The sequence below is a fragment of the Chelonia mydas genome, chromosome 11 (genome assembly GCF_015237465.2).
Source record: "Chelonia mydas isolate rCheMyd1 chromosome 11, rCheMyd1.pri.v2, whole genome shotgun sequence".
Classification (NCBI taxonomy): Eukaryota; Metazoa; Chordata; order Testudines; family Cheloniidae; genus Chelonia; species Chelonia mydas.
Genome location: NC_051251.2, coordinates 46,256,180 through 46,268,181, shown reverse-complemented (window position 1 = coordinate 46,268,181; position 12,002 = coordinate 46,256,180). Strand labels below are relative to the sequence as shown.

At 35.6% G+C, this 12,002-nt stretch overlaps 1 protein-coding gene across 3 annotated transcripts in view; it reads left to right on the top strand.

The window, feature by feature from the left end:
* The window catches only part of CERKL (ceramide kinase like), a 98,029-nt gene that overhangs the window by 84,480 nt on the left and 1,547 nt on the right, over positions 1-12,002 (top strand). Inside the window, exons 6-13 of one of the 3 annotated variants that reach the window (XR_006284723.1) lie at positions 2,443-2,517; positions 3,807-3,984; positions 4,280-4,348; positions 4,742-4,770; positions 4,853-4,961; positions 5,718-5,810; positions 8,488-8,584; positions 11,426-11,464. Coding sequence is in view for 2 of the 3 variants with exons in the window: in XM_037912637.2 (XP_037768565.1) it covers positions 2,443-2,517; positions 3,807-3,984; positions 4,280-4,348; positions 4,742-4,770; positions 4,853-4,961; positions 8,488-8,584; positions 11,426-11,601 (733 nt within the window). In the remaining variant the exon portion in view is untranslated. Of the gene's footprint in view, positions 1-2,442; positions 2,518-3,806; positions 3,985-4,279; positions 4,349-4,741; positions 4,771-4,852; positions 4,962-5,717; positions 5,811-8,487; positions 8,585-11,425; positions 11,602-12,002 lie in introns of those variants that run through there. The other 2 variants (XM_037912637.2, XM_043524864.1) reach the window with 2 other exon arrangements.

The following is a 12,002-nucleotide window of genomic DNA, read 5'->3' as shown; positions in this document are numbered from 1 at the left end:
TGAGCACAAGTCCCAAATTATGTCCCCTTTTTTTTAAAAATGTCCACAAGTATTTTGCCTCCTTACATGAGATGAAAAAAAGGTGGATTGTTGTCTTGTCTTCAAGTGAAAACGTGCATGTTCACCGCTTCTAGTCTAGTACATAGTATATAGATTTAAGAGGAGGGTCCAGTGCTTGGGGCCTATTTGTTTAGTAAGGACCTGATCAAACTCTCACTGAAGTCAATGGGAAGATTGCTGTTGACGTCAGTCAGGTCCTAGCTGTTCATAAATTCGCTTCAGGCTGCAGTAGCAAGTTGCTTCTGCTTAAATCAGGCATCCCCAACAGTGCAAAACAGACTGGTCCTGATCTATCAACTGTATTTCACTCTATGCAAAGTCTTTATTGGCTTGATCCCTAAAGACATCAAGTGGAAATTTTTCAAAAACATAGCACCCCTATTGCAGTTAATAGAAAGCAAAATTATTTTTGAACAGTTTCTAATAATTCAACTTGTGTGGTTTTGGGGATTTTTGTACGCATACCTGTTTTTTCTCCTACTGTAATTTTGGAGAGGGAATTTTGCATTTAAAACCCCTAGTAAGTCATTAGTATCAATACGCAAACTTTTCCCATCTTTTAAGTACTGATGGAGTTGGGATTCACACAAGCACTTACATAACAGGTATTAGGATTGCAAAAACAGTTTTGATTTAAGATTGGAAAATGATTCTAACCAAACCATTTTGAACAACTTCATTTATGAAATGTCATGCAATGGTTCAGACCCTGTGCTTCAAACTCCAGAGATTACATGTTATAATGGCCTTTAAAACATAAAATGGTATTGAACATGCATTTGAGATTCTTTGCCAAAGATAAATTTTGAGGTCAATGCTGATTAGTTAATTTTCTAACCAAAAATGTTTCAAGTGCTATACATTATAGTATTACAGACACTGAATTAAAAAGCCCACAGAATTGTATCTTATAGGGAAATTTTTTTTAGATATGATAATTTTGCTTTGTATTTTGACACCTATTGTACAACCACTAAAGGAAGGGAAAATCAAATAACATGAAGAAAATACTTGTTCTGTTAACTGAATGATGGATTTATAAATTGTAGATGGAATTTATGAAATTGTTTTCTGTGTCTAGTTGTAATGTCCTATTAGTGTGCTGCATAGCAAGTTGATAGTATTTCTTTTGAACCTGTCAGTTTCCATTTTCACCTCATAACCCTAATTTAACATTTTTTTTGGTTTTAGAAGAGAGAATGCAATTGAATAAAAAGGTTAATTGTATAACAGTTTCTTTAGCAAAGAAGAGATGAATGAGTCAGATTAAATTTTTTATTCTTTAGAAAAAAATGCAGCTTCTTTAGAGTTCTTAAAGTTTGATGGACAATATTCTCCATAGAATTTCTATTGCATTCACACACCCTGATTGTTTCCATGAGGTGCATTACAAAACTGAAGATGTAAATTTCAAAGGTGGTTCTACACGCAGCATCTTGTTAGATGCATTCAGTTCTTTCCTTCCTGTGGTGTAAATCCTGGGGTCATTACTCAGAGCCTCATCCTCCCAGGTACTGAGGGCTTCCCATGACTGGCTGAGTACTCTCAACTCCTGTTGAACTTCATGTGAGATGAGTTCATAGGAAATACTAAGCATTTTGTGGGATTGACCTCCCAGTTCTTAATCAATCCTTACTCAGGAAAACTATTACGAAAAGCAGTACTAGTTTCACTGAATAAGAACCTCAGGATTTGGTTTTAGCTATATATTTGGATGCATAGCCCCTCCCAAGTTTTGTAATTCCCCCCTTCAGTAGGACATCGGAGATATCGATGTTTCTTTGTTGCAAACATGTACCTTTCATTTTAGTGCGAAATATTGCTTTTAAGTTGTTTACTTTCTTAGTATTAGGGTGTGTAGTTTTTTTGTTGGTAGATTTTCTTGTGTTCGCATGTGATTTTCTGATAGCCAAGTTAAGTGCTGTGAAATTTAAGGTGGCCTCAGGTTTCCAAAATTTTTCATTGCTGCCACAAAGTGTTACATACTTTTAAATACCCTTTTCAAAGATCCACACTCCTTTGCCTAGCTTTTTTTTTTTTTTGTAGGCCCAAATTGTGTTTATTGCTAATGGACTTGAAGTGAGGATTGTTATTTTTTGCGTACATAGGAAGGCAGTAATCAATAGGCAGAGGATGATGCATAGTTTACAATTGCAACATAACTTCTATTTACAAGTTACTTTATATAGTAGACCAGGCTAAAGAGTCTTGCCCTGTGGAGTAGAAAGTTTATTCAAAGGAATCCAGTTACAAATTCAACCAAATTCTTCTTCCTCAAAAGTCTATATTGAGTGAAACATCATTTTATTTATTTTGTTTTGTATTCTCCAGTCTATCATTCAGTACCATTCTTATAACAATTGTTTGTATTAATTTTTACAGGTTCCACTAATGTTTTGGCTCATACTCTTCATGGAATCAACCATGCAGTAACTGCAACATTACATATTATAATGGGTAATTCATAAATGCGTTATCAGAAGCTTTCAGATAATTAAAAGACATATTACTTAAAAATTTGAATACATGTTCATAAAGGAAGAGAGTGCTTGCCTAACAAATCAATGATACTTTTGTTGTGTCAGGGTGAAGTTTGTATCATAAAATAGTTTGGTTTGAAAGGGACCTCTCCTATGAGATCTAATCCACTGTGTATCTTAACAGAGTTGATTCTCTAAACTGTTCTTGATAAACTATTCTTGAGTATCTAGTATGACTATTAGTAGCTGCATCGATGAGTTCACCAATTCCATGGCAGATGGTGTCATTGATTAACTGGTTTATACTGCTTTTCTTTTAATTTAGTAAGTTAGGAAAAGCCAGAGTTGAACAGGCAACCTTTAACTCTGTCCCTTATGTATGTGCATTATGATACACAATTCGCTGGCCTGATCATACTTTTTTAAAATTCAGGATGCCTGCCTAATAATAGTAGGAAAAATGGGTGGTACTCAGTGATTGAAGCAATTTTTATCCTCATCTTTCGGTGTGGGTTCAAGGCATACCAACAATTTCTGGATGGAAGTAGTTGTTTACTCCACAACATGGCATCATTCACCATCCAACGTGCACAATAAATGGGGCAGAATTTCTAAGTATATGAAAAATAATATGTGATTATGCTATTCAATATTATGTGTATTCAAAAGGGACAGAGTTAAGGTTGCCAGTGGAACCTTAACTTTGACTTTTCCTGAATTTTGAATATTTCACTTTGCATCATTAATGTTCCTTTCAAGGCAGATTTTTGTATGGAACTATATTGACTTTCTTGAAAAGAAAAATGGGGGAAAAAACCCCTGTTCCATCAAGTGTAACTGCTTGCTAGACCTTAGCTGAATGCTTTATTGGTTAATATGTCAATCGATGCAAGAGCACTTGTTCCATTTCAAATATTAATATTGAACATGCCCCGGTACATTAGATTGGAAATTTCACTTCACTTTGTTTTTCACGTATGCACAAATCCAGTGGAAACCTGAGAGAGAGAGAGTTTATTAATGATGATTTTCATTCAGTTTTTATAGGTTCCCATGTCTTGAACATAGGCAGCTAGTTTTTTCAGGTAGAAACCAGCATGTATGTTTGAAGTATGTTTTAAAGTCCTTATAACTTGGCCAATGAAAACCCAGTTTTCACCTGACCATCAAATCATGCATCTGTTATGTAAGGGACTTTGTGTAGGTAAGTTTAGGTTGCAAACTAATGGAATATTTGCAGCTTTGATGTCTACTGTAATATTTCAGGACATATACAACCAGTGGACATCTGCACTTTCAGTAGTCCAAGCAAGCTTCTTCGTTTTGGGTTCTCAGCTATGTTTGGTTTTGGTGCAAGAACTCTGGCTTTGGCAGAAAAGCATCGCTGGATGCCCTCCAACCAGCGGAGAGATTTTGCTGTAATTAAAACACTGGCAAGTCTAAAGTATGCTGGTTTATTTTCAATATTTTTATTTTCCTCATTAAAATGTAATGTTATTACCCTCAGTTTTACCAGATGTTAAATATATATTAATATATTTCTTAATGTTTATAAAAATGAGACTGCAGGCAGACACTTTTCAGGTTTTACCATTGACTTCCTTGCAATGTCACCGTTTAATTAGGAGAAGCTTCTGTATATTCAGCATCATCATCTTAAAATTATTTTAACCTTGATAAAAGCAGATTTAGCAGTCAGAATATTGGTTTATGTGGAATGAATGTCAATATTTTTCTAGGCCAGAGGAATGTGAGTTATCATTTCTACCTCTGAAAAATTTGCTGCAGAGCTCCCAGGAGAATGTTACGTAAGTAAACCTGACTTAAACAATCCTGTATCTATACAAGTATGTATCTTTGAAGATAAAATTAGAACAAAATGAAATATTGTTTTGATGCAATATTATGACAAGGCAAAATGGAACTTTTTCTTTTAAGATTGATTTAGTTAACTATTAATTTTTCCCTTATATAAAGTATTCGTTAACCTTGCTCTGTTGTTTTACTTTTGATGTTAGCAGTACAGAGGACCTGTCAGACAAGTGCTACTCCATTTTTGTTCACTTTTTTCCAGAGTCAGAGATCTAATTTATTCTTAGATAAACTGTAACATTAAACATTGTTCAGTTACTTTAAAAATTTTATTTCTTTACATTCTTTATTATTTTTAATTGTTTTATGTGACACATTTTTATTTTTAGAATGAAGAAAGAGAGACTTAAAAAATCTGGTGAGTTTCAAATTAAATTGTCCTGAAAAGTGAACTGTGTTTGGTTAAACTAGTGTAATACCAATTGCTCTGTTTTATTTAGACAGCAAGGTTCAGTGGCACACAATCCAAGATCACTTCCTGAATGTGAGCATTATGGCAATCCCATGTCTATGTTCAATGGCACCAAGAGGCTTGGCACCTAATACCAGGTCAGTACGGGTTTAAAGAATTAGAGTAATGTCTATAAATTCTGACATCTTATTCTAAAACCTTGGCTTTTCCTGGAATGCCTGCCTGTGTCTCGGGCAGTCTAGACCCTCTTGTAGTGGGGGGAGGATGGACTGCACTTGACTCCATAATCTCAAGAATTGTAATCAGTTTTTGGATCAAGTCATCTAACTAGAATAATCATTGGATAATTACTGTGATTAAATTAGTTGACAAGACTGACTTAAGTAGTAGTCATCAAGTAATCATCTGTCTCAGGTTTCTTGTTAGGAAGAAAACTGGGTCATGGATTTCTCGTAAAAATTCCTCTTGAACTGGAATTCTTCAGTTGGGAAAGTCATGTTGATTTTTTTTCCCCTATCATAAAGAATTTTAAATGCTTATTTTGTCATTTTGACAAATTCAGGAAACACAATTTTTACTAATCCCTCTAAATTAAAAAGGCATCTCTCATAGTTTCAGGGGAACTGCGTAGTGTTGGCGATTGGTTTCGAAAGTTAGATCTTTTCACCTTTAGCTAACTAATCTGAATATAATCCCAGATTGAAATGTTGAAAATATTTATCATCTGATAGCTAGCAAAGTATGAAAAGTGGTAACTATGAATAGTGAGTTCATAATCAACTGTGCCCCAGCCATTAGCCCATTTTAGTCAGAAGAACTGAACAAATAGCCATTGCATTCGTCAGTCATGCAATCAGTTTGCCTTTACCTTGTGCCTGTTGTTTTTTCTGCAGCTTCCCAACTGTATGGGATGTTTTGGTTTCACATACCACACCAGATCTCATGCAACTTTTATTGGCTTTTGGCAAAAGGTGACTCACCACTAGGTATAATAACTTGCTTTGTTCGCTTCAGCCCCTCTTGCCTGCCTTGAAAGCAATTTAAACAGATATTCTTCAGAAAAGCAAATTCACCAATCCATATGTACTCTTGGGATATGGCTCCTTTGTGGGAGATAGTTTTACTGAAAAGTTTTCATACCAAAACAGTCTCCCTTAGAGAGGGAAATGTAAGGCATCATAGCCTGGATTATTATTAGTAGTAGTATTTATTTGTTTATTAAGAGAAAAAGTATGTACTTGAAGATAGTATGTTGATGTTCTATACTGTTTAGAAATCTATTCTGTCAGCATGTTCACTCTCAGTGCAGTTTTCCAGGCAATAGAAAAGGTTCTGTGTAGATTTTAGGAAGAAGGTCTTTCAACTTTCCTCTCTCGTCCTCTCTGATCTATCCCCTGTCTTTCAATGGTTGCAGATCTAATGACACCTCCCAGGCACTGTTTAGAGCCCAAGTGCAGATGAATTTGTTTGTTCCCCTCCGACCGCCCCCCCTCCCCCGGCATCTCAGATAACAGTGTACTACTGTGTCTTCGACACAGCCTGAATTCCAGCTGTCAGCACTGTTCTTCTAACAAGATGGCCAAGGAGAAGCACTCAGCTAGATAAAGAGAAGGGTGCTTTCCTTGCAGGTGCCTCTTGCAGCACAGTGAACAGCAGCAGCGCTGCACAGGGTGGAAGATCAAATGCTGCACCAATTGCAGCAGGAATGTGAGCCGTTTGTGAAGCACTTGGCCACCACTGCAACCTCGCCTACTGTCTTCACTCCAACTGTCATGTTTCCCCCCCGAGAGCCTGTTCATTTGCATCTTACAAGACATTTTGATCAGACTGAATACACTGGGTCTGACTGACCACTGTTCGTGTTAATCCAGTTTTACAGCTACTAGTCTAAAGCCTCAAAAGTGACTATGATTTTGGATCCCTCAGTATTTGGGTGCCCTGCTTGAGACACCCTAAAGGGGTTGGTTTTTAGAGTGTAGGTACTCGGCACTTTCTAAAAATCATCCCCCTTGAAAGTATCTCAGTGGCACACAAAAATGGAAGCATTCAAAATCACTAGTCACTTCTGAAAATGTGGGCCATAATGACTAAATAAGATATTCTTGCACAAAATTATATGCCTGCCTGGCAGAATATGTGGGTTTCTTGATCATAAAATAGTGAGCTAGAGAGAACATTTTCAAACACCTCCTTTACCTTGCATCCCATCTCAGAAAACCTCTGCAACATCAGATGACTCCACAACAAAAAAAAGATTGTCCCAAACTAAGAGTTGCCACTGTAGAGGATACTCTGCAGAATGTTGAGGTCCACAGGGATGTAGCAATGCAGAATTCAGTGTGTGCAAAGGCAAAGTCCCCAGCAGGGGATAAAGCCCATTCAGAAAGATTTATGGCAGCATTTTAGGAAGACCATATCTTAAATTGTAGCTTTCAGATTGAACATTGGCATCCACTTCTTAGCAGACACTATACAATTAAATTATCATCCTCATAGATGCTGCCTCTGTCCATCATGTCCTCAAGCTGATAGGATCTCAAGTCTTTGCTGTTCTCCTCCAAGTTTTTCCTTCCTTTCATTTAACTCTTGATTGTAAACTCCAGTAGTACTGTCAGAATGTTGGTGTCTTGTGTATGAGATTAGAATAGTCTCATTAACATCTGTAAATTGCTCTAACAGGTGAATTTATCAGTCAAGGTTCTTTACTTTCATATCGCAGATTGTTGTCATAGTTTTCTGTGTTAAATAGTTTTTATTCATTGTTCCTGTTGATGTTTCATTTTGTGGGCTGCTGTACATAACAGACCCCTCTACTGAAGGATGTCTTTGGCACCAAAACTTGTGTGTACCATAAAATCCCTGACCCGAGGAGTTTACAATCTAATGCAAGTATTAAGGGCCAAATCCCCAGATGGTGTAAATCAAGATAATGCCATTAATAGAAATACATCTATTTATGTATGATGTTGTTTTGTGAAAGGACAGTCTTTATATCATCTTTTAAGTAAGCAAACATGTACAAATATTAATTTGATTGCAGTATTCTACAACTAGATTTACTTTTAATTGATTTTTATATGAAATTCATCAGCTTTTTATGTGAAATGACTTTAGATTAATGTTAATTTCATAATTTAAGTATAATGGATTCCTATCTACATTGTTTTTTTTCTGAAGCTGACTGTAATCAACAAATTAACTGAAAAATTTCAAAGCTTTTTAATGTTCACTGTATTGCTGTTATTCCTTGGTTTAGGATTCTATTTACCATTTAATCTATAGATTTCCCCTTTTGCCACAGTTAACTAAAGTGATTTGAATTAAATTTAAACATTTGTATATATAAAGTAGTAGAACAATTAAACTTAATCTGTAATTCTCTCATGATAGTTTATTAGACTATATCTTTAATTTCATGTGAAGTAAGCATCAGAATAAGAAGCTCTCAAGAGTAAGCTGATTCTTATGTATAATTGTTGGGAAGGTATTTGATTCATAACTAAATAAAAATCACTGAAGTATATTGAAAAGTTCTGAATAAATTTAGTAAAGTTAATCTTGTTTTATATTGATTTTTAAACCAATTTAAAATGATTGTGAATTTAGTTTAAGGACTTAAGACCTTTGAATGTAACATTAGTTTAATCAAAACGTACTTTTCAGGTTGAATAATGGTAGCATGGCTCTTATTGTTGTACGAAACACTTCTCGGGCAGAGTTTATAAAACATCTGAAAAGATATGCCAGTGTAAAAAATCAGGTACAGTTAATCCTATTTTTTTGTGTGTGATTATAAAAGAGCTACTAATCATGAAGGTAGACATGCTACAGGAGTTAACATTAGTGTCCTCATAAGGAGACTTAGTTTCCCTGTCAGAATGCATTAGCCCCCTTTTATCTGATTTTTGAAAATCTCTAATCAGACTACTACCGATTAGCCTATTTCAGCCCATCTGTTATGGTTTAGTTTATATGTGGTTTACACCAGCAGTTGCACAAAAGTGTAAAGCTCATAAACTAAAATAAGGACAGAGAAATTTTGTGTTTAAATTTAGTGTACTGAGATTAAGGGCACATACTGGGGACCAGATGCTACTCTTCAGAAGAAACAAATACTTAAGTCCACAATTTTGGCAAATCACTGCATGCAGTGATGGCAGCAGTAGTTTTAGCAGATTATGCCCTTTGATTTTCATAGACCCCAGTTCCTGGATATGAATGGACTGTAGGAGAGGTTTCCAAATCTGCCCTTTAAAAACACATGGTCAATATTCCACTTTTTCTTTAGCTGCATCACAGAAATTAGAGTTAAGTGGTGCTTTTGTTTCTTCTATCAGAGTGCCTCACTGTTGCTTCAAAATACTTAATGCAAACCGAAGTAAATGTATACTTTCATGTTATACTGATCATCTTCCAAATGAGTCATATCATTATGTAAAATTAGTGATTGGCAAGTTTAGGTTTGGTTCACATAATCATTCAGAATTTAGGACCTTTTGAAGAAGTGTCATTCCTTTGTGCTGGATGTCATCCCTGGGAGATGCCTAGTTCCATATTGTGGTGGCAGCACCAATATGCCTCAGAAAAGGCTTTATGCCTTTCTCATTCTGTCAGCTAGTACTTGTGAAAGGAAACGTGGACCCACTTTATAATCTACATGAACCTTTACTATGCCTATAACTCACCTCATTTGGGTCAGGGTTACTGGTTATGATGGACAAGCCGAAAAAAACACAGCATAACTTTCAAATCCTTGAGTAAGTCTGCAGAGTTGAAAAATACACCACTTTGCTTGTAAAGTGAGCAAATGTATCTGGAAATAATTGCATGACAATAAAAATGGAATCCTGTGATACCATTTCTGTTGAGTCACTATTCAAAGTAAAATAGCACATTAAATTATGAACACTGGCTTGAATATAAACAATACATTTCATGGGATCAAAGCCAGAGTCAAGATTTTAGTTTGTTCTGTCCAGGAAACAAGTTGCCCATAAAATGTACATGACTGAAAAAATTGCATGACAAATGGGTAGTTAATGTCTCTTGCTTTATCTACAGTGATATTTACTAGTGTGTTTTCTGTATCCATAGTGCACCAACATGAACACCATTAAACTGGAACCTTTTTTGGTAATGCTCTAATGCATTACTTAGCGCTCATATAATGCTTTTCATCTGTGAATCGGATACTGTACTTTACTGGGATTAATTTCCAAACTGGACAACATTAAATTAGGCTTGAATAAAGACGGGGAGTGGATGAGTCATTACACTAACTAAAAACTATTTCCCCATGCTAATTTTCCCCCTACTGTTACTCACACCTTCTTGTCAACTGTTTGAAATGGGCCATCCTGATTATCACTACAAAAGTTTTTTTTTCTCCTGCTGATAATAGCCCACCTTAATCGATTAGTCTCGTTAGAGTAGGTATGGCAACCCCCATTTTTTTTCATTGTGTGTGTGTGTGTGTGTGTGTATACAGATATATCTATATCTTCCTACTGTATTTTCCACTGCATGCATCTGATAAAGTGGGCTTTAGCCCACAAAAGCTTATGCTCAAATACATTTGTTAGTCTCTAAGGTGCCACAATTACTCCTCGTTCTTTTTTCTTTCCCAAGTTTCCCAGTTTCATGGTGCCTCATACCTGAAAATCAGCAAGACACCTTGTTTGCTGCTCCTGTTCTCTAAAACTTATCCTACTTAGATCAGCTAGTTTTTCTGTCTATGAAGTCTGTCTCTGTGTGTGTGTGTGTGTGTGTGTGTGTGTATGATTCAGAAAGTAAAAATGTTAAAGCAAGTTTATATGTGAATTTTAGTAATATAGTAATCCATTGAAGCTTAAAACTCTGAACAATGCTTGTCTTTGTCTGAGGCATTGTTCGATCAGAGTGCATTGGCTTTATGCTACTCAGTTGGGGAAGAACAATTAATTGTAGCCTAAAAGTCTCCCACTGAAATCAGCACTCTTCAGCAAATTCTGGCTTCTCTGTGGGAGATATCTCAGTCTCCCTTATCCTTCTTCCCTGTTTTTTGTAATTTCTTAGTGAGTACTTTCCCAAGAAAGATCCACTTCTAGGCAACTCCAGATGCTTCTCTGCCTCAGACATTGCCATTCTGTACCAAAATAAAAAAAAAAATTGCTCGGATGATAGTCTCTTGATCTAAATTAACATGAAATGTTCAGAAGATGTATGTCTGATGGTTTAGGATTAACTAAATTTAACTTTTTTTTACATACTTTTCATATTAACCTAAAACCATGGAAGTAATAGAAATTGAGTGCCAACAATATGGTAGGTACTTCATAACACAGAGGAAGCCATAATACTTCACCTAATGATCTTTATGTTTAAATAGTCTAAATATTAAGCTGGGAAATAAAACTGTGCTCTACGTACTCCACATAAATAGCTGTTTTGAAATTCTTGTACCTGGGAAGATTTATTGTAGGAAATATTCTCTGCACTTTTTCTTCATTCAGTTTAAGTCTGAGGTTCTAGTGTATTTAAGGAGAAAAAGTAAGCTTTTAATTTCAGTTTTAACCTATTTTGAGTTACCTCTTTAACTAATACACATTTGTGTTTGTTTTAGTTTAATTTTCCCTTTGTTGAGACCTATGCAGTTCAGGAAGTAAAAGTCCAACCAAGAACTAAAATTGGGTATGACACTGAAGAAAATGTGTATTTGCATACTACTTCTGCAGAAGGGAATTATCCTTGGAATATAGATGGAGATTTAATGGAAGGAGCATCAGAGGTTCACGTTCGGTAAGGCTAAGCATAGTAACATTGGATTTGATGAACTAGACTATTGGCCCATCACATGTGATATCCAGCCTGCAGGCGTAGTCAGGCAAAACACCTGCTAGACTTGGCCAATTGTACTGTTATCTCTTTCTTGTGTACAAGAGAGAACATTCCCCCAAAAAGTTGACTTTAGGAAAATTTGTTGCTAAAATTGTCAGGTCTATATTCTGCCATTATTTAAAACGGTTCTAAAAAAGAATGTAATAGTATAATACATCAGTGTATCAGTGCATATCTTAGAAAATGTGCTTCTGCAATTACATTTTTCAACTACTGAGGATTGCACCAATTATGAGAGGGCAGAATCAAGCACACCATGGACTTTGCATGTCTATCTTTGCTTGTTAAAGTTGTATATTCAG